This window comes from Trachemys scripta, chromosome 11, assembly GCF_013100865.1.
Source record: "Trachemys scripta elegans isolate TJP31775 chromosome 11, CAS_Tse_1.0, whole genome shotgun sequence".
Lineage (NCBI taxonomy): Eukaryota > Metazoa > Chordata > Testudines > Emydidae > Trachemys > Trachemys scripta.
The window spans coordinates 56,383,341-56,405,526 of NC_048308.1; the positions used below are offsets into that span (position 1 = coordinate 56,383,341).

General features: G+C 44.7%; 1 protein-coding gene across 1 annotated transcript in view; it reads left to right on the plus strand.

Annotated features, from left to right (window-relative positions):
* The first annotated feature begins 5,274 nt into the window (after positions 1-5,274).
* The window catches only part of CFLAR (CASP8 and FADD like apoptosis regulator), a 34,136-nt gene continuing 17,224 nt past the window's right edge, over positions 5,275-22,186 (plus strand). The window contains 6 exon segments of the mRNA XM_034785411.1: positions 5,275-5,531; positions 7,765-7,805; positions 11,345-11,378; positions 17,020-17,310; positions 17,312-17,619; positions 21,138-21,243. Coding sequence (XP_034641302.1) covers positions 17,263-17,310; positions 17,312-17,619; positions 21,138-21,243 — 462 coding nt within the window. The 5' untranslated portion in view covers positions 5,275-5,531; positions 7,765-7,805; positions 11,345-11,378; positions 17,020-17,262.

Below are 22,186 nucleotides of genomic sequence, written 5' to 3' on the forward strand. Positions count from 1 at the left end.
GAACTATTTCTGCTAATCAAGAGAGGCATTCATGATTCATTTATTGCTTTGCCAACACTGAGTTTACAACTTTACTTCACTCAGTACTAGGGCTGTCAAGTGATTTAAAAAATTAATCACGATTAGTCTTGTGATTAAAACAATCACAATGAATCGCACTGTTAACAATATAATACCATTTATTTTAAATATTTTTATGTTTACTACATTTTCAAATATATTCATTTCAATTACAACACAGAATACAAAGTGTACAGTGCTCACTTTATATTTATTTTTTATTACTATTTGCACTATAAAAATATTTTTCAGTTCACCTCATACAAGTACTGTAGTGCAATCTCTTTATCATGAAAGTTGAACTTACAAATGTAGAATTACACCTCTACCCCAATATAACGCGACCCGATATAACACGAATTTGGATATAACGCGGTAAAGCAGCGCTCTGGGGGGATAGGGCTGCGTGCTCCGGCAGATCAAAGCAAGTTAATATAACGCGGTTTCACCTATAAATCGGTAAGATTTTTTGGCTCCCGAGGACAGTATTATATTGGGGTAGAGGTGTATGTACAAAAAAAAACTGCATTCAAAAATAAAACAATGTACAACTTTAGAGCCTACAAGTCCAATCAGTCCTACTTCTTGGTCAGACAATCACTTAGACAAACAAGGTTGGTTACAACTTGCAGGAGATAATGCTGCCTGCTTCTTGTTTACAATGTCACCTGAAGGTGAGAACAAGTGTTCGCATGGCACTGTTGTAACTGGTGTTGCAAGATATTTATGTGCCAGATGCTCTAAAGATTCATATGTCCCTTCATGCTTCCACCACCATTCCAGAGGACATGCTTCCATGCTGATGATGGGTTCTGCTTGATAACGATCCAAAGCAGTGCAGACTGATGCATGTTCATTTTCATCATCTGAGTCAGATGCCACCAGCAGAAGGTTGATTTTCTTTTTTTGGTGGTTTGGGTTCTGTAGTTTCCACATCAGAGTGTTGCTCTTTTTAGACTTCTGAAAGCATACTGCACACCTCGTCCCTCTCAGATTTTGGATGGCATTTCTGATTCTTAAACCTTGGGTCGAGTGCTGTAGCTATTTTTAGAAATCTCACATCGGTACTTTCTTTGCGTTTTGTCAAATCTGCTGTGAAAGTGTTCTTAAAATGAACATGTGCTGGGTCATCATCCGAGACTGCTATAACATGAAATATATGCAGAATGCGGGTAAAACAGAGCAGGAGACATACAATTCTCCTTCCAAGGAGTACAATCACAAATTTAATCGATGCATTATTTTTTTAACGAGCATCATCAGCATGGAAGCATGTCCTCTGGAATGGTAGCTGAAGCATGGAAGGGGCATATGAATGTTTAGCATATCTGGCATATAAATACCTTGCAACACTGATTACAAAAGTGCCATGCAAATGCCTGTTCTCACTTTCAGGTGACATTGTAAATGAGAAGCAGGCAGCAGTATCTCCCATCAGTGTATACAAACTTGTTTGTCTTAGCAACTGGCAGAATAAGAAGTAGGACTGAGTGGACTTGTAGGCTCTAAAGTTTTACACTGTTCTGTTTGTGAGTGCAGTTATGTAACCAAAAATAATCTGCATTTGTAAATTACACTTTCACGATAAAGAGATTGCATTTCAGTACTTCTATGAAGTGAATTGAAAAATACTATTTATTTTTTTACAAATATTTGTACTGTGCACTTTGTATTCTGTTGTAATTGAAATCAATATTGAAAATGTAGGAAAACATCCAAAAATATTTAATAAATTTCAATTGGTATTCTATTGTTATAAGTGGGATTAATTTTTTTAATTGCGATTAATTTTTTTTAGTTAATCGCGTGAGTTCAGTGTGATTAATTGACAGCCCTACTCAGTACATAAACTCCCAGATTCATATCCTCCATGATCACAGAATACCATCTAATTGTGATTCTAATACATCAGCAACTACATTATAGTGTACATATGATGCTTAAAGAGATTTCTATAATCTCAGTTTAATGGCATAAGTCTAGAGAAGGCATATTTGTCCTATTATGCTGTATGTGACTCTTCATAAATCAATCACATGGTTAAAGTCACTATTTGCCATGAATCAAACACCCAACCTCTCTGTCTTCAAATCTCTCCTTAAAATCCACTGTTTCTATAAAGACTTCCTTAGTTAATCTCTTCATTTACAGTTCCAATTCTGTAATTGGATCTGGGCAGGTGGATTGTTGAACTCCTGCAGAGACCCATTGACTTCCATGGGTCTCTGCACAGGGATCTGTTCACACCAAGCTAACTGCAGGTTTGGGACCTGTGTCTCCAGTTTCTCAGCCATGTACAGTTGCTCCAAGCAACATCTTCTAGGAAAAGATCTGGGGCCCAATCCTGCAGCTGGATATACGTAGGCAGACCTCTTCGACCCCTTGACTTCAATAAGGCTCCTCACAACTACAAGGATCCAGACTAGCCATTCCAGTTAAAGAGTTGGGGGCTTTATCTTTAGGTATTTACATCTCTATAAATAATGAAAAACCAAATGAAGCAAAGTATTTTCCCACTGCTGGGTGAAGACTGAAACATACAATTGTAAAGTAATATATTTCACAGTTTCTTTAAGAAAAACTCCACTCTACTTTTTGAAAATGCTTTTGTCTGCTAGGGGTTTTGCCCTTTTCCTTTTTTAGAACATTGGTTTAAAAAAAAAAAAAGTTTGTGTGTTGAATGCAGTCAGTGGCAACTCACAATGATATTAACAGATGCAACCAATTGACCTTGTATATATAAAATACTATTTAAAAAATTTAATATAAAAACAATAGAGTCTATCAGGCTTATAGAATTGTAAGTAGTATCAGGGCAATTTTTTAGAGATGTTTTTCTTGAGTTTTAAACATAAATACATATGAGAATCACAAAACTATAATAAATTAAAATCAAGAGAAACATGCTTGAGAGAGAGATTGGATTTTAAACTACAAGACCTCAAGTTCTTAAATTTAATTTAAAGGATCCATCTCTTCTCAGTTATATGCATATGATCTTACTGGTGCATTATACATTTTGCCTTATATACATGTGTTATTTCAGGAGAAGGGGGACAGAGTGGAAGAGATAGTATATTGTTTAGTTTTAGAAACTGCAAAGGAAAAATACATTAGCTCATATCTATAATCTGCAAAAATATGCAAACTGCTGAGCAATCATACAACACAATTAAGAAAGTGATTCAAAAGAAAACGGAGGGCATGAATAAATAATGCAGTATGTCAGTCCCTTATGTGTGTAGATGGCCTTGTGCTAGCAAAATAGATGATTTGCCAATTTAACATAGATTTTTGCAGAAAGCAATTCTCTGCACTATCCATTCATTATCTGTTAGCCTGCAGCACCTCAAGCTTTGACCTTAAAAGTCTTCTCCTTCTAATCCAGCTTAGGTCTCCGTGCACTTGGATAGAATATATCCAAGGAAGAAAAGATATTGATTCAGTGGGTGGCATATTTTCTTTTGATCCAATGCCGTGGCATGATGCCAGAGGTACTACAGTGCTATTGGTGCTGCCTTTTAGATATTTTAAACTGAGATCCTAACCACTTCTGGTTAATACATATCTCGTAGCATGTTTTTGCAAGATAGAATATTAGCTTGGTGTCTGGCCACATTCCAGTGTGAGTAATTACATTTTGCCTAATTTCTCCTTGCAGTTTCAATGACATAGTATTGTTCTCAACTATGTATAGTGTTCCTGTGTAATGTTATTCAGCTGCTGCATTTCAGTGAGGATGAAATGATTCATGCTTACAGTGTTTTGTAAAATGCTTCCACATTCCTCAGAGTGGAAGGTGATATATACATGTAAAATGTTATCAGTAGTCTAGCATTCTAAACCCAGAATTTTGAGACAATAACTCTGAGTTCTACTCCTGGCTTTGACACTGACTTGCTGTGGTCAAGTAAAGTAATTTGATGTAACTTTTCTGTGTCTTTGTTTCCCCATCTATAAATCAGGAGCAAGAGCTACTTTACAGGAGTGTTTGAGGATTAATTACGGTTTGTACAACACTCTGAATCTGTGAATTGCTAGATAGCTCTGCAGTATTATTAATTATTGTAAGTGCATTCATAATAAGCCAAAACCATGCACAGATCTGGAAGACTTTCACATCTCATCTGTACGCCCCAAAAGGGCTTCCTTATCCAGCACACCACAGAATCTTGGATATATATTGATAAAGGTAACAAACTTTTCCAAGGTCCTCCCTCATTTGTGCTCATTATTCCATTGGAAAACAGTTGACTGAGCCATGGACAACATGCTAGGTGAGATACTCAATGGCTACTGGACCTCTTATCATGCCAATGGTTCAGGCACGTAGAAAAGTATTTTGGTTATTTGTAGTAAGAGCAATTGTAGAAATGTCTATGTCTCTCATAGCCCTACTGCAGTTCTATAAACTGATACTACATTTTTATGAATTGTCCTTTAAATATAACATTTGTGAAGATTTAGGGCTAGATTTTCCCCAAAACTGGGCGGGCTTACTTTGTGCCACTGCCAGCACAATGTGCACCTGAATCCTTCAGCATAGGACTCTACAGTGGCATTCAGACTTTTATACGGCTCCCCTTCCCTGCAGCTGGAGCAGGGCATTGCCGGAGCCAGCATAATTTGGAGCAGCCTTCACGCTGTTTTAAATGACGCAAGGGGACTGGATTCAGGCACAATCAGCCACGATGGGGAGCCCAAATTTGGCTTTAAAGCTACATGAACATTTGCAGGATGAATGGTGCTTAAGCCACTTTCCAATGGTTGACGCATGAGTCACTTCCGTCGCACAGGATGCTGTCCGATTTCCAAGCTGTAAAATGCGGGGAGAGTTATACATTATTATCCCCCATTACCTGCCCTAATGGGGGGTAATGGTTTCACCCCTCAGCTCATAGAGAGCCGAGTACTAATATTTATAACTCTCCCCACATTGTAAAATGAGCTAAAACAGCCGGTAAGAAGCGCTATTACGTTATTGCATCAGTATATGAAGCTATTTTGCGCCGGACAATTATAAGAGGTAGAAAAATCATGGACGCGCCTGAATGTCTCCCAAGTTCCCCGCACCCGGCGAAGGCACAAAGGCAGGGCGGGACCCAGGGGGACTGTTTCTCGAGGGCTAGGGCCCGCCGTCGTGCGTGGCGCTGTACAGCGAGGGGAGACGAGCTGGAGGGACAATGGCAATGTGCTCTCAGCCGTGGGCTTGGGGAGGGCTCCGGCCAGCGGGGCTGGGCGGCCTCGTAGAGATCCACCCGCTCGGGCGGCGAACGCAGCCGCGGCTCCGCCCTGGGCCTGGCCGGGCTCCACCACCAGGCTGCACAGGAAACTGCTGCTGCTCCCCTCTCCGCCTGGCCCCGCCGCGGGCTTCGCCTCCAGCCGCCGCCGGGGCTGCGGACCAGCCGCTTTCACTTTCGCCTTCGAGTCGTCTCCGCTGCTGGAGCCCCGGGACCCCCGCGCGCGATCAGGTGCGTAGCCTCCAGCCTGCCCCTCCGTCCCCCCCCGCGCCTCTCGGGGCACCCCCGGGCCGCCACCGCCGCCCGCGGCATCCTGCGTCCTGACCTGGCGCCTAGAGGGGCGAGGGTGACCAGATGTCCCGATTTTATAGGGACAGTTCCGACTTGGGGGCTTTTTCTTATATAGGCTCCTATTACCCCCCACCTCCTGTCCTGATTGTTCACACTGGCTGTCTGGTCATCCGAGTCTGGGCCCTGCACGTTGGGTGGCCTGGCTGGACTCAGTCGCTCTCGGGGAGCGGAACAAAGGGCCGGGGAGGAGCTGCCTCGGTCCATCTAGGGAGGGAGATTTCGGACTTTGGACTTCCCGCTGGCACGGCTGCGAACGCCCGTTCCCCTTGGCTGAGAAGGCCCGTGGTGGTTGTTTTGGGCAGGGGGATTCACAAGGAGCTGTGAATAATATCCAGGGCATTTGGAGGAGAGTAACTCATGTTAATGCTCTGGTTTAATGTCAGCGGTCATTTTTTAATCCGATTTAAAACTGGTGCAGGAGGTTGGGTGAACGCTCTGAAACTTTAAAAGCAGCTTATTTCAGTTTAGTTTAAAATTGATTAGGAGCAGGTTACGCTCAACTGAAACTGAGCTAAGAGTGCCCAAGCAAGGGTCTGTACTGCCGCAGTTGAACTAAACTAGAGCAAATTGTAAGCAGCCCCAAGGCCTAAGGGTTTCTGATTCATAAAGAACAATGCAGAAGGTTATCAAATACTTATGGATTTTTCCCCCTAAGTCTCTAACCTTAGCCCCTCTTCCTGGTGCAAGGAAAGTTAAAAACTTCTTTAACAAAACTTGGAAAAGCAACAAATATAATGGGATAGAGTCAGGCGAGTGAGGCCCCACACAGAGGTTTTGCAATAGTGGTCTCTAGCCCTACTTCTGCTGCTTACACAATAACAGCAGAGAGGTTGTACAATGTCCTTGCAGAATGTGGCTGGTATGGTGAAGAAATCCAAGTTCTATTCCTGTGGAATCATATAGCAGATCTTACGTTGTGGAACTCAAAGAAGTTTTTCCAAATAAGAGCTACACTGATGATAAATCATGGGTCCCATTTTTGCTGGTTTGGCAATGGCCATTGTGGTTATGAAACAACCCTCTATACGTTATATTCAAGGAACACTGTCAAATCTGACAAGCACAACATGTATCCTACCTTTAAAATACCATCGTTTCCCACACTGTTTGTCTTATCTTGAAAAACCTTTCAGTTCCCCAATCTAAGGTCTGAGAGGTGACCTTATGGTAATAAACACCGAGAACACATGCTGCACATATGTAGTGCAGACTCTGCTGTCATCGCATGCAGGAAAAACAGAGTTCACTGGCCACGGTTGTAATAACGCAGGATTAGAGACAATAGTTAGAATGCTTGGGATTGGATGGTGCACTACAGTTGCTGTTGTCAGTAGTGAATGACAGGACCTATTTTTGCCAAGATAGATGCAACCAGTCTTTGTGTGTGAGTCACTGGTGTATCACTGTTTCCTGGGTTCGGAAGTTGTGGTAGTTTTATAAACTACCTTAAGTCCTGATTTTGCACTTATCTCTGCATGGACTTGGATCTGGAGTGTGAGGAATAAACTGGAGGATCAGGGATTAATTAATTCTATGGTGAGAGTGAAACAGCCTCATAAAAAGCAAATGAATGTACTGGATGTTCATTGCTGTTTGCTTTGTGTGGGGCTCTTCCTGTTTATTCAAGGAACAGGAATGTTCTGGCCTGACAGGTAAATATACTTTTTAATCTTTTAATTTTCCCTAAAGAGTCTAGGTTAGAGTGTAACCCATGTGGACAAAAGTCAGGCCAGAATTTTGATAGAAAATGTATCCTTACCTTAGCATGGTGGTTTCTCACAAAGGCACCTGGGGCCAAACTTTGAATCTCTCTGTTTGTGTTGTAGCCCGAAAGGCAGAGACTTGTATTTAACTGCTGATCCTATCATCCCCTTTGGGCCATGCTTCTTCCCCATTTTTGAGGAGAGAGAAGGGCAGCTGTGCCCTTGTGAGTCACTAGAACCTAGTCCCTTTTACCCCAGAGACTGTATGACTCCCTCCCAGCAGAGTCCCACTGTGCTGTAAGGTCTGTGGGTTTTGGTGTGACTGTGAATTATAATTGCTTTACATCACGCCGCCTGCCTCAGTCATACACCCCCACTGACACTGGGGCTTTCCCCATTGCCTTTTACAGGTTGAATACATGGAGAGAGAAGAAGCAAGCTACCTAAGGAGGTAGGAAATGGCCCTTTGTTTCCACTTGTTGTGAGTAACAAGGCCACCCATCATGCTTTCCCCTGTCTTCATATTACTGACAGCTGCAGGAGGGGGAGCTCCCTGTAAAATTTTGTGTCTGGGATGCAGAGGGGTGAGAGTGGGGGAAGCCCTCCCTGTTTCTTCCATAATCGTGTCACCATGTTTGGTGGAGGTTCTTAGGTACAGATTTATCAGATGGTGCTGAGTAAGACTTATCCCATCCAGAGTGACTCCAGATTTTCTAGTAAGTACAATGAAATAGATGTGGTGTTGCATGTGCTTTACAAGCTTTTTACATTGAGCTGCGGTATGCAGATGATGTTAGGGGTGGGAGCAGCAGGTCATGCCTATTGTAACCATTTCCTAGCTTTGGCAAACACACTTGATCATGTAGTCATATTATATAACTCTTTTTTCCATTCCACTGCTATATCGGGTGGATGTTAAACAAAAGATCGACGCTTTAAAATCAGCAGGTCCAGATAACTTGCATGCAAGAATTTTAAGAGTTGGCTGTGGAGATTGCTGGACCATTAATGCTGATTTTCAAGAAGTGTTGTCACTCCAGGGAAATTCCAGAAGACTGGAAGAAAGCTAATGTTTTGCCAATATTTAAAGGGTGAATGGGAAGATCTGGGTAATTATAGGCCTGTCAGTCTGACATAATCCCGTGCAAGACGATGGAGCAGTTGATATGGGACTCGATTAATAAAAGAATTAAAGGAGAGTAATATAATTAATGCCAATCACCATGGGTTTATGGAATATAGATCCTGTCAAAGTAACTTGGTATCTTTTTTTATGAGATTACAAGTTTGATTGACAATGGTAATAGTGTTGCTGTAATATACTTAGATTTCTTTAAGGTGTTTTACTTGGTATCGCATGACATCTTGATTAAAAAACTAGAAAGATATAAAATTAACATGGCACACATTATGTGAAGCAGTTGCAAAAAAGTCTATCATTCTGGGGTGTATTAACAGGAATATCAGATGTAAGACATAGGAGGTAATTGTCCTGCTTAACTCAGCACTGGTGAGGCCTCAGCTGGAGTACTGTGTCCGTTTCTAGGTGCCACAGTTTTGGAAAGATGTGGATAAATTGGAAAAAGTCCAGGGGAGAGCAACAAAAATGAGAAAACCTGACCTATGAGGAAAGGTTGAAAAAACTGGGCATGTTTAATCAGGAGAGTGAGGGGCATTGTTTGAATAGTAAAGAGAGTTGCAGTATCTGATCTGAAATAGAGTTCATGGCCTGGGACTCCAAAGACGATATACACAGTGAGCGGCTCAGACAGTACAGGGAGATGACATAGCTATATAAGCAGATCTGACATAGTATTTTAAATAATCCTGGGAAGACAGGGGAAGTTCCTGATGACTAGAAGAAAGCTAATGTTGTACCAGAATTTAAAAAGGGTGAACAGGATGACCCGGGTAACTAGAGGCCTGTCAGTGTGACATCAATCCTGGGCAAGATAATGGAGCAGCTGGTATAGGACTTGATTAGTAAAGAATAAAAGGAGAGTAATGTAATTAATGCCAATTAACCTGGGTTTAGGGAAAATAGATACTGTCAAACTAACTTTTTTTTTGTGAGATTATAAGTTTGGTTGATAAAGGTAATAGGGTTGATGTAATAGACTTCTGTAAGGCATTTGATTTGATACTACACAACATTTTGATTGAAAAACTAGAACTATATAAAATTAACATGGCATGTTAAATGGATTAACTCAGGGGTAGGCAAACTACGGCCTGTGGGCAGGATCCAGCCCGCCAGCCATTTTAATCTGGCCGTCAAGCTCCCGCTGGGGTGCGGAGTCTGGGGCTTGCCCCGTTCCGGCACTCCGGCGCTCCAGCCGGGGAGCAGAGTTTGGGGCAGCTCCACATGGCTCCTGGAAGCAGTGGCATGTCTCCCCTCCCGCTCCTACGCATAGGGGCAGCCAGGGCGCTCCGCTCTGCACGCTGTTCCCACCCCAAGCTTCGCCCCCGCAGCTCCCATTGGCCAGGGGTGGCACCTGCACATGGGGCAGGGTGCAGAGCTGCCTGGCCGTACCTCCACATTGGAGCTGGAAAAGGGACATGCTGTTGCTTCCGGGAGCCGCTTTAGGTAAGCACTGCCCTGAGCCTGCATCCCTGAGCCTCTCCACGCACCCCTGCCCCAGCCCTGATCCCTCTTGTGCTCTCCGAACCCCTCGATCCCAGCCCAGAGCACCCTCCTACACCCAAACTCCTCAGTCCCAGCCCAGAGCCCGCACACCACTCCCTCTTCCGAGACCAAAGCCCCCTCCTGCACACTGAACTCCTCGTTTCTCGCCCCACCCCGGAGCCCGCACCCCCAACCAGAGCCCTCACCTCCTCCTGCACCCCAACCCCAGTTCTGTGAGCATTCATGGCCCCCCATACAATTTCTATTCCCAGATGTGACCTTCAGGCCAGAAAGTTTGCCCACCTCTGGATTAACTGATAGGTCTTAAAATGTAACTGTAAATCACCATTGAGCTGGTACATTCCTAGTGGTGTCCTGTGGGAATCGGTTCTTTGCCCTGTGCTTTTTAACATTTGTATCCATGATAAAAAAACCTAGAAAACTTAAAATCATCACTGATAAAATTTGCAGATGATACAAAAATCAGGGGCATGGTAAATAAAGAAGAGGACAGGTCACTGATACAAAGCGATCGGGATTGTTCATTTTCTTGGAACCAAATTACCAATATGTGTTTTAATATGTCTAAGTGTAAATAAATGTATACATTTAGGAACAAAGAATGCAGACCATATTGACTGGAAGGGGGATTCTATCCTGGGAAGCAGTGACTCAGAAAAAGATTTGGGGGACCAGGTGATCATCTAGTCTGACTTCCTGTGTAACACAAACCATAGAAATTTCCCAAAATAATTCCTAGAGCATATCTTTTTAGAAAAATATCAAGTCTTGATTTTAAAATGGTCAGTGATGGAGAATCTACCACAACCCTTGGTAAGTTATTCCAATGGTTAATTACTCTCACTGTTAAAAGTGTATGCCTTGTTTCCAGTCTGAATTTGTCTAGCTACAGCTTCCAGCTACGGACTGTTATACCTTTCTCTGCTACATTGAAAAGTCCAGTATCAAATATTTGTTCCCCATGTAGGTACTTATAGACTGTAATCAAGTCCCCCTCTAACCTTCTCATTGTTAAGCTAAATAGATTAAGCTCCTTAAGACTATCACTATAAGGCAGTTTTTCTTATCCTTTAATCATTCTTGTGGCTCTTCTCTGAACCCTCTCCAATTTATCAACATTCTTTTTCAATTGTCGTCATCAGAACTGGACACAGTATTCCAGCAGTGGTTGCACCAGAGCCAAATTCAGAGGTAAAATAACCTCTCTACTCATATTCAAAATTCTCCTGTTTATCCATCCAAGGATTTCATTTTCCTTTCTAGCCACAGTGTTGCACTGGGAGTTCATGATCCGCTGATTATCCATCACAATCCCCAAATCTTTTGTGCAATTTTTTTTTCAGAGTCACTGCTTCCCAGGATAGAGTCCTCCATCCTGTAAGTAAAGCCTATATTCTTTGGTCCTAGATGTATACATTTACATTTAGTCATATTAAAACGCATATTGATTGCTTGTGTCCAACTTACATAGAGATCTGGATCATTTGGTATCATTGTATAACGGATCGGCAACCTTTGGCACGCGGCTGGCCAGGGTAAGCACCCTGGCGGGCCGGGTTGGTTTGTTTACCTGGCACGTCCGCAGGTTCGGCCGATCGCGGCTCCCACTGGGTGCGGTTTGCTGCTCCGGGCCAATGGGGTCAGTGGGAAGTGGTGGCCAGCACATCCCTCGGCCCGCGCCACTTCCCACAGCCCCCATTGGCCCGGAGCAGCAAACCGTGGCCAGTGGGAGCTGCGATCGGCCGAACCTGCGGACGTGGCAGGTAAACAACCGGCCCGGCCCACCAGGGGTTTTCCCTGGCGAGCCGCGTGCCAACAATTGCCGATCCCTGGTTTATAAATTTGCTTTTAGTGATATGGACACTTGTCCAAAAGGAAATGGACTTGAGATCATTAACTCCGATATAGGCTACCAAACAAAAATCAGATGGATATTTTTGATCACTATTGTTTTCATCTGGTTTTGTATCAATGAGATAAAGTTGATCTGCTGTCCTTTCCTAACCTCCTTTGTAATATAATCATCTCAGCAGTAGATGTCGGGTTTTATATTTAAATTAAATTAGCTTGAAGTATTGATCTGCAGTTTTGTGTGATGCGCATATGACAGACGTTCTAGTAAATGTGGGAGTTTATGATGTAGAAATAGCATAAAAATCCATCTAAAGCAAATCTCAGAAGTATATGAATAATCCTTTTGCATATTTGAAATCTGAGCTCTGTTGGGAAGTACCTTTTTAGTAAGCTTCAAAAATATGTGTAAGCTAGGATCTTTCAAAAGAGACAAAGGGAACTAAACTCCCAGATCCCCTTGAAATTAAACGGGAATGGGATACCAGATTCCCTTAGGCTCTTTTGAAAATCCCACTTTTAGCTATTAAGAACGGTGGCTTTCAGAGGCAGGTACCATTGGTACCAGCACGCCTTGGCAGCTCTGAGTGCTTTTTTTATTTTTATGACAGTGTTTCTTCCCTCCTCTATGGAATTCCCACAATTTTTTGGTTTTGGTTTGAAAAAATAAACCTGTGATAAACCTTTTTCCCTGATAGAAAATTGTGCAAATCACTTTCTGGTGTACTGGGTGGGGGAATTCCTCAGCCCTCATCGAGACCTGAAAATGCTCCATCTCCTATGCCAACCCCTAAAAAAACATTAGGTGTGGGTGTATGTTTGTTTATGAGTATGGTAGGCATGTCTGGGGAGTATATATATTTGTGTGTGTGTGTGTGTGTGTGTATATATATATATATATATATATATATATATATATATATATAAAATAAAAATTAGAGCTGGTCAAAAATGCTAATTTTTTTTCCCCAAAATCCTGTTTTTTGTCCCCAAAAAATTGGATATTCAGATTTTTTCAACAGGTTATAATAAAAAAAAAAATCCCACACATTTGAAAGAGTTCTGTTGAGAGAAAGTGGCAGCTTCCACTGAAAATACAAGCATATCTAGACTTGTGTGTTGATTACTGGCCTAGGAAATCATCCATTTTTTACCTGTGCCACTGTGGTAGAGGCAGCCCTAGGGTTAATTTTCTCACCCAACTGTCAACAGACAGAAATGAAACAGCTTGTGTTTCATTTCTCTGGGTTCCTGAATGGTGGATATGATGAGGAAAAGTGTCGTATTGTGGTCTCTCCATTGTACCTTTCAAAATGCAGAGCCATATTAAAGCATCCCAGAGGTTTTGCAGGCAAGTGTTGGTGTTTCCTGGTATTGCACCATAGTGGAAATATTGTGGCTGTATATTTTACTCCTAGTGTAGTGTACGTATACAATGCTCTTATGAAGACATGAAGTATTGAGTGCTGATTTTCAGAGCGGTGGTTCCCAAGCTTTTTACTAAGGTAACCTACCAGTTGCATTCTGTCTTTTTTGGGGACCCACCATTTCCACTGGCCCCCTCCAGTCCTTTGCTCCCCTCTTCTTAGCCCTCTGCTCCCCTCTTCCTTCCCCTTCTCAGCCCAAGTTCTCTGCTCAGCTCCACCCAGACCACTTGCTTGTGCTCTCCCAGCCGTGGAGATGGGCCATGATGGCTACCAGGCTCGCTGGTTCCGGCTGCTTCCTCCGTGCTGCTGCCCAGATCCTGCTCCCCACACCTCTGCCTGCTGCCCAGGGGAAGCGGGATCCAGGCAGCAGCAGCAGCACTGAGGAACTGGCCAGAGCTATCAAGAGGACAGTTAGCATACTGTCCCTGCCCTGCATGTGCCCGGGAGGTGCTTCCTCTGTGCTGCCACGAGGATCCAGTTCCACGAGCCGCTATCCGCTGCCAAGAGGAAGTGAGGTGGGTGGGGAAGGCGCCTCTGGAGCATGTGAACGAACGTGAGGCAAGGAGAGATTGCTGACTACATGTTTGCTGGCTCCGGCAGCTTCGGCTGCTACCCGAATCCCATTCCCCACCCCTCTGCCTGCTGCCCAGGAAAAGTCAGCGCGTGGGGGAGAGGGGATCTCCAGGGAACGCAGAATTCACCTAGACCAGGGGTGGGCAAACTTTTTGGCTTGAGGGACACATCTGGGAATAGAAATTGTATGGGGGCCCATGAATGCTCAGAAAACTGGAAATGGGGTGCAGGAGCTGGTGAGGGCTCTGGTTGGGGGTGCGGGCTGCGGGGTGGGGCCAGAAATGAGGAGTTCAGTGTGTGGGAGGGAGCTCTGGGGTGGGGTGGGGGAGTGGAGTGCGGGGGAGGGGGTGAGGGCTCTAGGGTGGTGCTGGGGATGAGGAGTTTGGGGTGTAGGAGGTTGCTCCAGGCTGGGATCCAGGGATTCAGAGGGTGGGAGGGGGATCAGGGCTGGGGCAGGGGGCTGAGGTGCAGGCTCTGGTGTGGGGCTTCGGATGAGGGATTTGGGGTGCAGGAGGGTGCTCTGGGCTGAGGTTGAGGAGTTCAGAGAGTGGGAGGGGGATCAGGGCAGGGGCACGTAGAGAGGCTCAGGGTGCAGGCTCAGGGCGGTGCTTACCTCAAGCGGCTTCTGGAAGCAGCGGCATGTCTCTTCTCTGGCTCCTATGCGGAGCATGGCCAGGCGGCTCTGCATGCTGCCCCTTCCACAGGCGCCACCCCTGCAGCTCCCATTGGCTGTGGTTCCCGGCCAGTGGGAGCTGTGGGGGCAGCGTGCAGAACGGAGCCCCCTGGCTTCCCCTATGCGTCGGAGCTGGAGGGTAGACATGCCGCTGCTTCCAGGAGCCGCATGGAGCAGCCCCCAACCCTGCTTCCCGCCTGGAGTGCTGGAGCTGGGCAAGCCCCAGACCCCGTTCCCCAGCAGGAGCTTGAGGGCCAAATTAAAATGGCTAGCAGGCCGGATCTGGCTCGCGGACCGTAGTTTGCCCACCCCTGACCTAGACCCTTCCTGTGACCCACTGGTGGATAAGGACCCACAGTTTGGGAAACCCTGTTTTAGAGGGTCTGAGCACTCAGCGCTCCCATTGATTTCAGTTGCAGTCCAATGCTCAGCACACCTGAAACCTAAGGCTTTGTTGGGGATTGGGAACTTGATTATAAATAATTTAGATCTCATCTACACTGAAAAATGGAGCAGTGTTTTAGCTTTGTTGTAACTGGATCTCCCAACAGGTGTTTGGCCTTGTCTGTGATAGTTTTTCTCCTCCAATTTCCCATTGCTGCTTCCACACGTTGGCTCTATAGTGCAGACAAAGAGCCAGCAACCGATGGCATTGTAATACTTACGTCATCTAGGCCTGCTCTCAGCAGGGTTGGTGCCACACCAGCAGCTGTTTCTGTTGTTGCTACCACCACTGGTAGGGACATTGGAAGTCTGAGGTTATAAAATGTCTAAGGGAGACACAGTCTTTGGCTCTACAGAAAATATGGGTCATTGTGTACAGTGGAACATATAGCTGAATGAGACTTTGCACTGGAAACTTGATTAGTTCTTTGTAGTGGATTGGCTTGTGGGTTTAATGGGCCTTTATTTTTATTCGGGTATGAGATGTGAGGCATAGGTGTTTACATGAAAGAGATGTATTGGTTTTAACAAGGGTCTGGAAGTGAAGAAAATTGCTTCCAGCTGAGTTTCTCTGATCAACTTTAAACTGGCTGGAAGAAGTAGATATTCTCTGTTTGCCATTTGTGGAGCCATGACTTCCAGAGTCTGTGGCAAAGGACTGAAAAGCACAGCAGCAGCTTTTAACAGGATAGGTAAAATCCTCAAAAGCAGTTAAGTGACTTAGGCACCTGAGTCCTACTGACTTTCACGTCAGAGAAAAGTACATTTGGAAATAGCTATCTACCTAGGTAGGTACATAGTAATGGAGTACCTCACAAACACTAATGCATTTATTCTCACCCTGTTCTTGTGGGGTAGGAAAGGCCTATTACCCCATTTAATAGATGGGGAACTGAGACAGTGAGTGACGAAGACGCTTGGCCAAGAACTGTGTGGCAGGAACGGGAAGGAGGAACCCTGGTCTCCGGAAACTCAGACCAGTTCCTTAACCAAAATGCTATTCTTACACTCCTAATATTGAAAATGGTGAGGCATAAACTGGTTAAAGAATAGGAAATGCATGCTATTAAAAATGCAGCACAAGGCCCATCTGCACCTTCAAAGATTTATTGTAAGGTTGTGTTGGACTTCTTTTTAAGTAAAAGGAAAAACCTTTTTAAAAATCCATTTACAGTGGACCCTCCCTAATTGGCACCAACAACTAAGAGACCCCACCATGAATTACTGCATTTCATGAACTGACCAGTAAGTGAGCCTGGTGTTTATGCTGTTAAGCCAGGATAATATATCATAAAATGTACTTTGCTCCTCTATTTTGACAAGTGTGCTTTACGTTTAATGTATTTACACTAGTCCCTGGTATGCTAGTTAATATGTGCTGTGAATACTAGATAATGTTCTGTAGTACACTTTTTAAAAGTACTACTTAGTAACCAGTACTAAGTACTGTCTTAGGGCTTGTCTATACTTACGCGCTGGTTTGGCGGCAGGCAATCGAACTTCTGGGTTCAATTTATCGCGTCTTGTCTGGACGCGATAAATCAAACCCAGAAGTGCTCCCCGTTGACTCCAGTAATCCTGCTCGGCGCGAGGAGTACGCGGAGTCGACGGGGAACCTGCCTGCTGTGTCTGGACCTGCGGTAAGTTTGAACTAAGGTACGTCAACTTCAGCTACGTTATTCACGTAGCTGAAGTTGCGTACCTTAGTTCGAATCGGGGGGTTAGTGTAGACCAGGCCTTAGTAACAAGAGACTTCACTATACCTCTTGGCTGTTAAACTGTTGCAGTTAAGTGCACTGAGACTTTTTTTTCTTTGTTTCTTTTGTAAGAATGATTGGGTTTAGATTTTTTAATTTATGGCTCTTAACTTTTCATGTTCTAAAACGATTAGAACACTTGCTGTTCTCGTTTTTGTGGGCTGCTGCTTTTTGTTTCACTTCCTTTGGAACTTACAGACTTGCGTGATTAATAGTGCTTTGCTTAAATGGATCTTCCAGTCTCTCGTGATACTGATTTATCATGTACTTTTTTTTTTATTCATAATGAACAGCTTGGGGAACCCCTTCAAGAACATTGGACCTTTGTAAGTAGGATCAGCATTTTGACCGGAACTTGAATGCCTCAAAGATTGAAGTGCAGCAGGAACTTGGATGTCTTGAAAGGTTGCTCAGTAAATCATCAATTCAAGCAGGGCCTGTCATTTTTTTTTTCTTCAACAGAACTTCTCTATTTAAAAACATCTGATTAAGATCAACAACCAACCACATGTTCTGTTGGAAATGGACTTCATGACATGTTGGCTTCCTGCTTAAAACACAAAAAGAGGGCAGATAAACTTAAAGGAACAGCAGCTTGTGATGACAAAGTGCCAAGTGCCAGCTGCCCTCATTCACCAGATCGAGCAGGAATTGGACGAAGATGAAAAGGAGATGATATTTTTCCTGTGCCGGGATCTCGTTCCTGATTTATCTAATACAGACATCAGGGAGCTCCTGGGGGCACTGAATGAGAAGGGAAAGCTGCCGTTTGGCTTGTCTGAGCTATTATACAGAGTGAGGAGGTTTGACTTGCTGAGGAGGGCCCTGCGGACAGAGAGAACAGCAGTGGAGACTGATCTGGCGAGGTATCCTAGAATGGTCTCTGATTACAGGTAATTTGTGATTCATTTTTCAAGGGTAACTTTTTGTTATTGTTGTTTTAATATAAATTATGGGTAAAAGAATAGCAGAAAAGAGGATCACACAGCAGTATAATAAAGACGCTCTCCAAAGTTTGGTTCCTACATGCAGCCTGCCGGTTACTTAGAAGTAGTGGTGTTAAAAGTGTCTGGCTTCATATTTAACAGAGGGGAACTATATACATTAAACACTAGGTACCTATGTAATTTATATAGCTAGAGAGAAGAATAGCGGGGATGAATAGATAGACAAGACCCTGTACAACATCACCATATTTAGTGACCCCCATTCATCATAGTCATTTAATTCAAAACCAGGCCACATAAACCTACAGTGCAGGATTGACCCCAGCAACATATCTCCCAGTGCTTTGTCCTGTCTAGTTTTAGGTGTTCTTAGTGAAGGGGTTTCCTCCACTTTCCTGGGAGACTCTTCCACAGACGAACACTTGCCTCTGTCAGGAAGTTTGTCCTGCTATTCACCCGGTCTGACTTCAGCTGTTGTGGGTGCGGTGTGCTCATTGTTGAAGAGGAAATGCTGAAAACCCAGCTGGTTTGTTTATTAAAACAGTGCTTTTGCTAAAGGGGAATTCTCCTTACATACCATATACCCCCACTTTGGCTATGGTACATGCTAAGAGGAACCTCATTACCCCCAGCAGTGACTATCACATAGTCATTCTGAATGAAGGTGCCCAGGCTTTTGCCCACATTTTCATTTTGGGATACTTTTTCCTGGTTTAATTCTTACTATATCCCTTGCAGCAACTGAGATGCTGCATTAAGTAACGCTCAATCTGCATCAATTACAGTACATTAAAGGGTGCCAGAGTGCAATTCTCACTGCACTCCCCATCTTCCTACAGAGGCAGAGACTAGCGTTTCCATGATGCTTCAGACCCCAGCCATACTGAGGAATGAGTCTCTTAAAGTCGTTCAGGAATCCATGAGTGCCATTGGGCAACATGTACTTAATCTGGGAGCAAAATCTCATTCCATGGGCAAGTTAGTGCTAGGTAAGGGGGGTGTCATCTGATTTGTAAAAAATGTACAGAATCATCATTTCAGCAGTGTCAACCTTTGCGGTGTGGCAGGGGTGACTCATTGCTCGACCCAGCTTCCACCTCCTCCCATGGGTGGAAATTTTGATGACAGTGTCATTGGAATTGGGTCAAGTTGGGCATCATTTGAAAGCCTTTTCTCTCACTAACACAATAGTACCAAATATGACATCCCTAGAACAATTATGTAGATAGATATTCAAGAAAATGTTTAAAAATCAACACTTTTTTAATGATACTTTATCACAAAGATGCATTATTTACATAAAAAAGACCCAGTACTGTCAGTCAAGGGCCACAATTAAACTTCGTGTGGGCTGCATGTTTGAGATGCCCTGTGTTTAAATTATAGTTAAAAATGTTTGAATATATATCTACGTTATTGTTCTAGTTTGTCTTGTTTGGTACCATTGTGTTCATGGGAGAAAAGGCTTTTGAGCAATACCCAACTCGACCCATTTCTGACTATATTCTATTATCAAAATTTCCAGAGGATGTGGAACTTGGGGCCAGGTGGGCTGTGCGTCTCCCACCCCACCACAGAAGGTGACACCACTGAAATTATGAATATGCAGATATTTATAAATCAAATAACACCTCCCTTACCTTTCTATCATTGACTCACCCTGAGAATTACACCTGCTCCAGACTACATAATTCAGATGTTCAGTTCTCAGGATGGGGTAGAAGGTGTGTAGGAGGTGTATAGGGTTGCCAGGCATCCGTTTGTTGACCAGAACACCCAGGCGGTACTGACCGGGCCACTAAAAGTCCAATTGGTGGCGCAGCGGGGCTAAGGCAGGCTCCCTACCCAGCTCCACGCGCTCCCAGAAGCAGCAGCATATCCCTCCAGCTCCTAGACACAGGGGCAGCCAGGGAGCTCTGCGTGCTGCCCCCGTCCCGAGCGCCAGCTCCGCAGCTCTCATTGGCCAGGAACCGCAGCCAATGGGAGCTGTGGGAGCAGTGCCTGTGGGCGAAGATAGTGCACAGAGCCCCCTGGCTGCTCCTGTGCATATGAGTCGGAGGGACATGCCCTCCGCTTCCCGGGAGTCACCTCAGGTAAGCGCCGCCCGGAGCCCGCACCTCAATCCCCTGCCCCAGCCCTGAGCCCCCTCCTGCACCCAAACTCCCTCCCAGAGCCCACACCCTAACCCTTTGCCCCAGCCCCCTTCCACACCCAAACTCCCTCCCGGAGCCCACACCCCGCACTCCCTCCCACACTCCGAATCCCTCGGCTCCAGCCCAGAGCCCCCATCTGCACCCCAAACTCCTCATCTCCAGCCCCACACCAAAGCCCACACCTCCAGCCGGAGCCCTCACACCCTCCTTTATCCCAACCCCCTGTCCCAGCCTGGAGCCCCTTCCCACACTCCGGAGCCCTCATTTCTGGTCCCACCCTGGAGCCTGCACCTTCTCTCACACCCCAACCCCTGCCCCAGCCCACTGAAAATGAGCAAGGGGCTGGGCACTTGAACGCTCAAGGCCTTCTCCAGCAGGTCTCTCACCAAAGTGAAGACTCCAGGTGGGGTAATGTCCTCTCAGAGTGGGTAGGGGAGCCTAGCCCTGCCCTTTCCACTGGGCTCTGGTCCAGGGCCTACTGGTGGGCAGCTACACTCAACATTTTAGGGTGCTAAGCCATTGCTCTCCTTTGGACCACTTCCTACCCCAGTCCCGTTTTGCTTCCCAGAGTAACTCACTCTAAGTCTCTGGCCTGCAATCCCAGTCGTCTGCCTCTCCTCCATGGGTTTGCCCAGACAATGGCATTGCCAGATCCCAGACAATGAGCTCCTGAGTAGTAGCATTTTCCCTTCAGAGCTCAGAGCAGCCCTGTGCCCCCTTCCACTGCCTCCCTCTGTACTGCTCTGCTTCATTTTTTAAAGTCCTGGCTCCAGCTTGTACAGGCCGGACTGGGCAGGGCCATGTGCGCCCAGAATGGTTCCTACCCATCACAGGGTGCTATTAGAGTTTATCTATACAGCGACTTTTACAGCAATTGTTCAAAAGACTAGGAAGGACTGTGGGAATTGAGTCAATAGGAAATCGTGACACCCGTTGGGAAAACATGTCTGCCTGATCCCTCTCCTGCTTTCCTTTAGTCCCCTGAAGCAGTCGGCAGTCATGTAATCGTAACACTTAATGTTATGACTTGGTGGGTTGTAGCTTAACGTGCTCACACATCAAGTCAAAGGCAGAGCCAGGAATATAAACCCACCTCCTTTGATTTCCAGTCTGCTCTCCTAACCACTGGACCCTTCTCCCTACAGAGTGTATCTTGGAGACTGGAGCGGTAAATGTGTTGATGGCCACGAATGGATTATTTAATCAGATTGGGGAGCTGGATAAAGACTGTTCCTGTGACTTGGGGCATTTGGGCAGGACTGGGATATTACTGAAAGCTAATCCCTTGGAAATGGCTGATCTCTCTTGCAGGGTGCTGATGGTAGAGATTAACGAAGAGCTGGATAAAAAAGAAGTGGGTTCTCTCATTTTCCTGCTCAAGGATTATGTGCCACGTATGAAAATGGCAAAAGATAAGGTAATGCCTACTTTTTGTTTCCGTATTGAATTATCTTTTTTGCTCCAAAATGGAAGCGGTAGGTGAATGAGAAACTAAAGGAAAAGGCAAGTTAGCAAAATAACGTGAAACCCCAAGGGAGAGAAAAGAGATGCATAGAAACAGTAGAAAAGAGAAGCAGAAATAAGGAATTATGGGAGGGAAGATGATGCATTAAAATCAAATAGGATGGAACAGGAACAAAGATCTAGAGAGATGAGGAGAGGGAAATATGAAGAGTGCTACACTTAGTGGGACTAGTTGCTGGAAGAAACTCAGAAATAAAACCTCTCCCCTTAAAAGTTCTGCCATTTGAAAGCATGTGGGATCCAATCCCTCCCTCCCAAACAGAGAAAAATATTAATGTAATCATGATTACGGGGATAACATCCCTTCGTGTTTGTTCCCTAGTTCACATATTAAACAAACTGCTTTATTTTACCAAAGCAGCTCTTCTTCCATTTGAATCCTGATTGTATCTCTCTGGGAGTTCCGAGTCAGAGGGATGCAGTAATTGCTAGATAATTAATCTGTCCTCACAGAGCACAAATGTAAGAAATTTGTTGTTTTGTCACTGAGGTTTTTCTTGCAGAGAAAAGGGTGGGTGGGGGAAAAACATACAGATTTCCCAAGGCTTTCATATTCTGTGGCATGAGGCAAGGTTCTGCCGTGGGGCGAAAATGAAAACTGTTTCCTCAAACACTATGATGTGTCTTTGCAAGAGCATCACACTCTAGCTTCCAGCTAATAATTTGGCATGACACCGAGAACCCTTGCACGTTCCAGACTGGCAGCTATGTGAATGCTTAGGATGACTTGAGTTCATAGTCTCTGAAGAGTTAAAGGAAAGCCTGCATTATGCCCTGTGTTGTTTTGTTGGGCTACTGAGGCTAGACTTGCTCTTCTCAGAGTTTCTGGTAGGGAA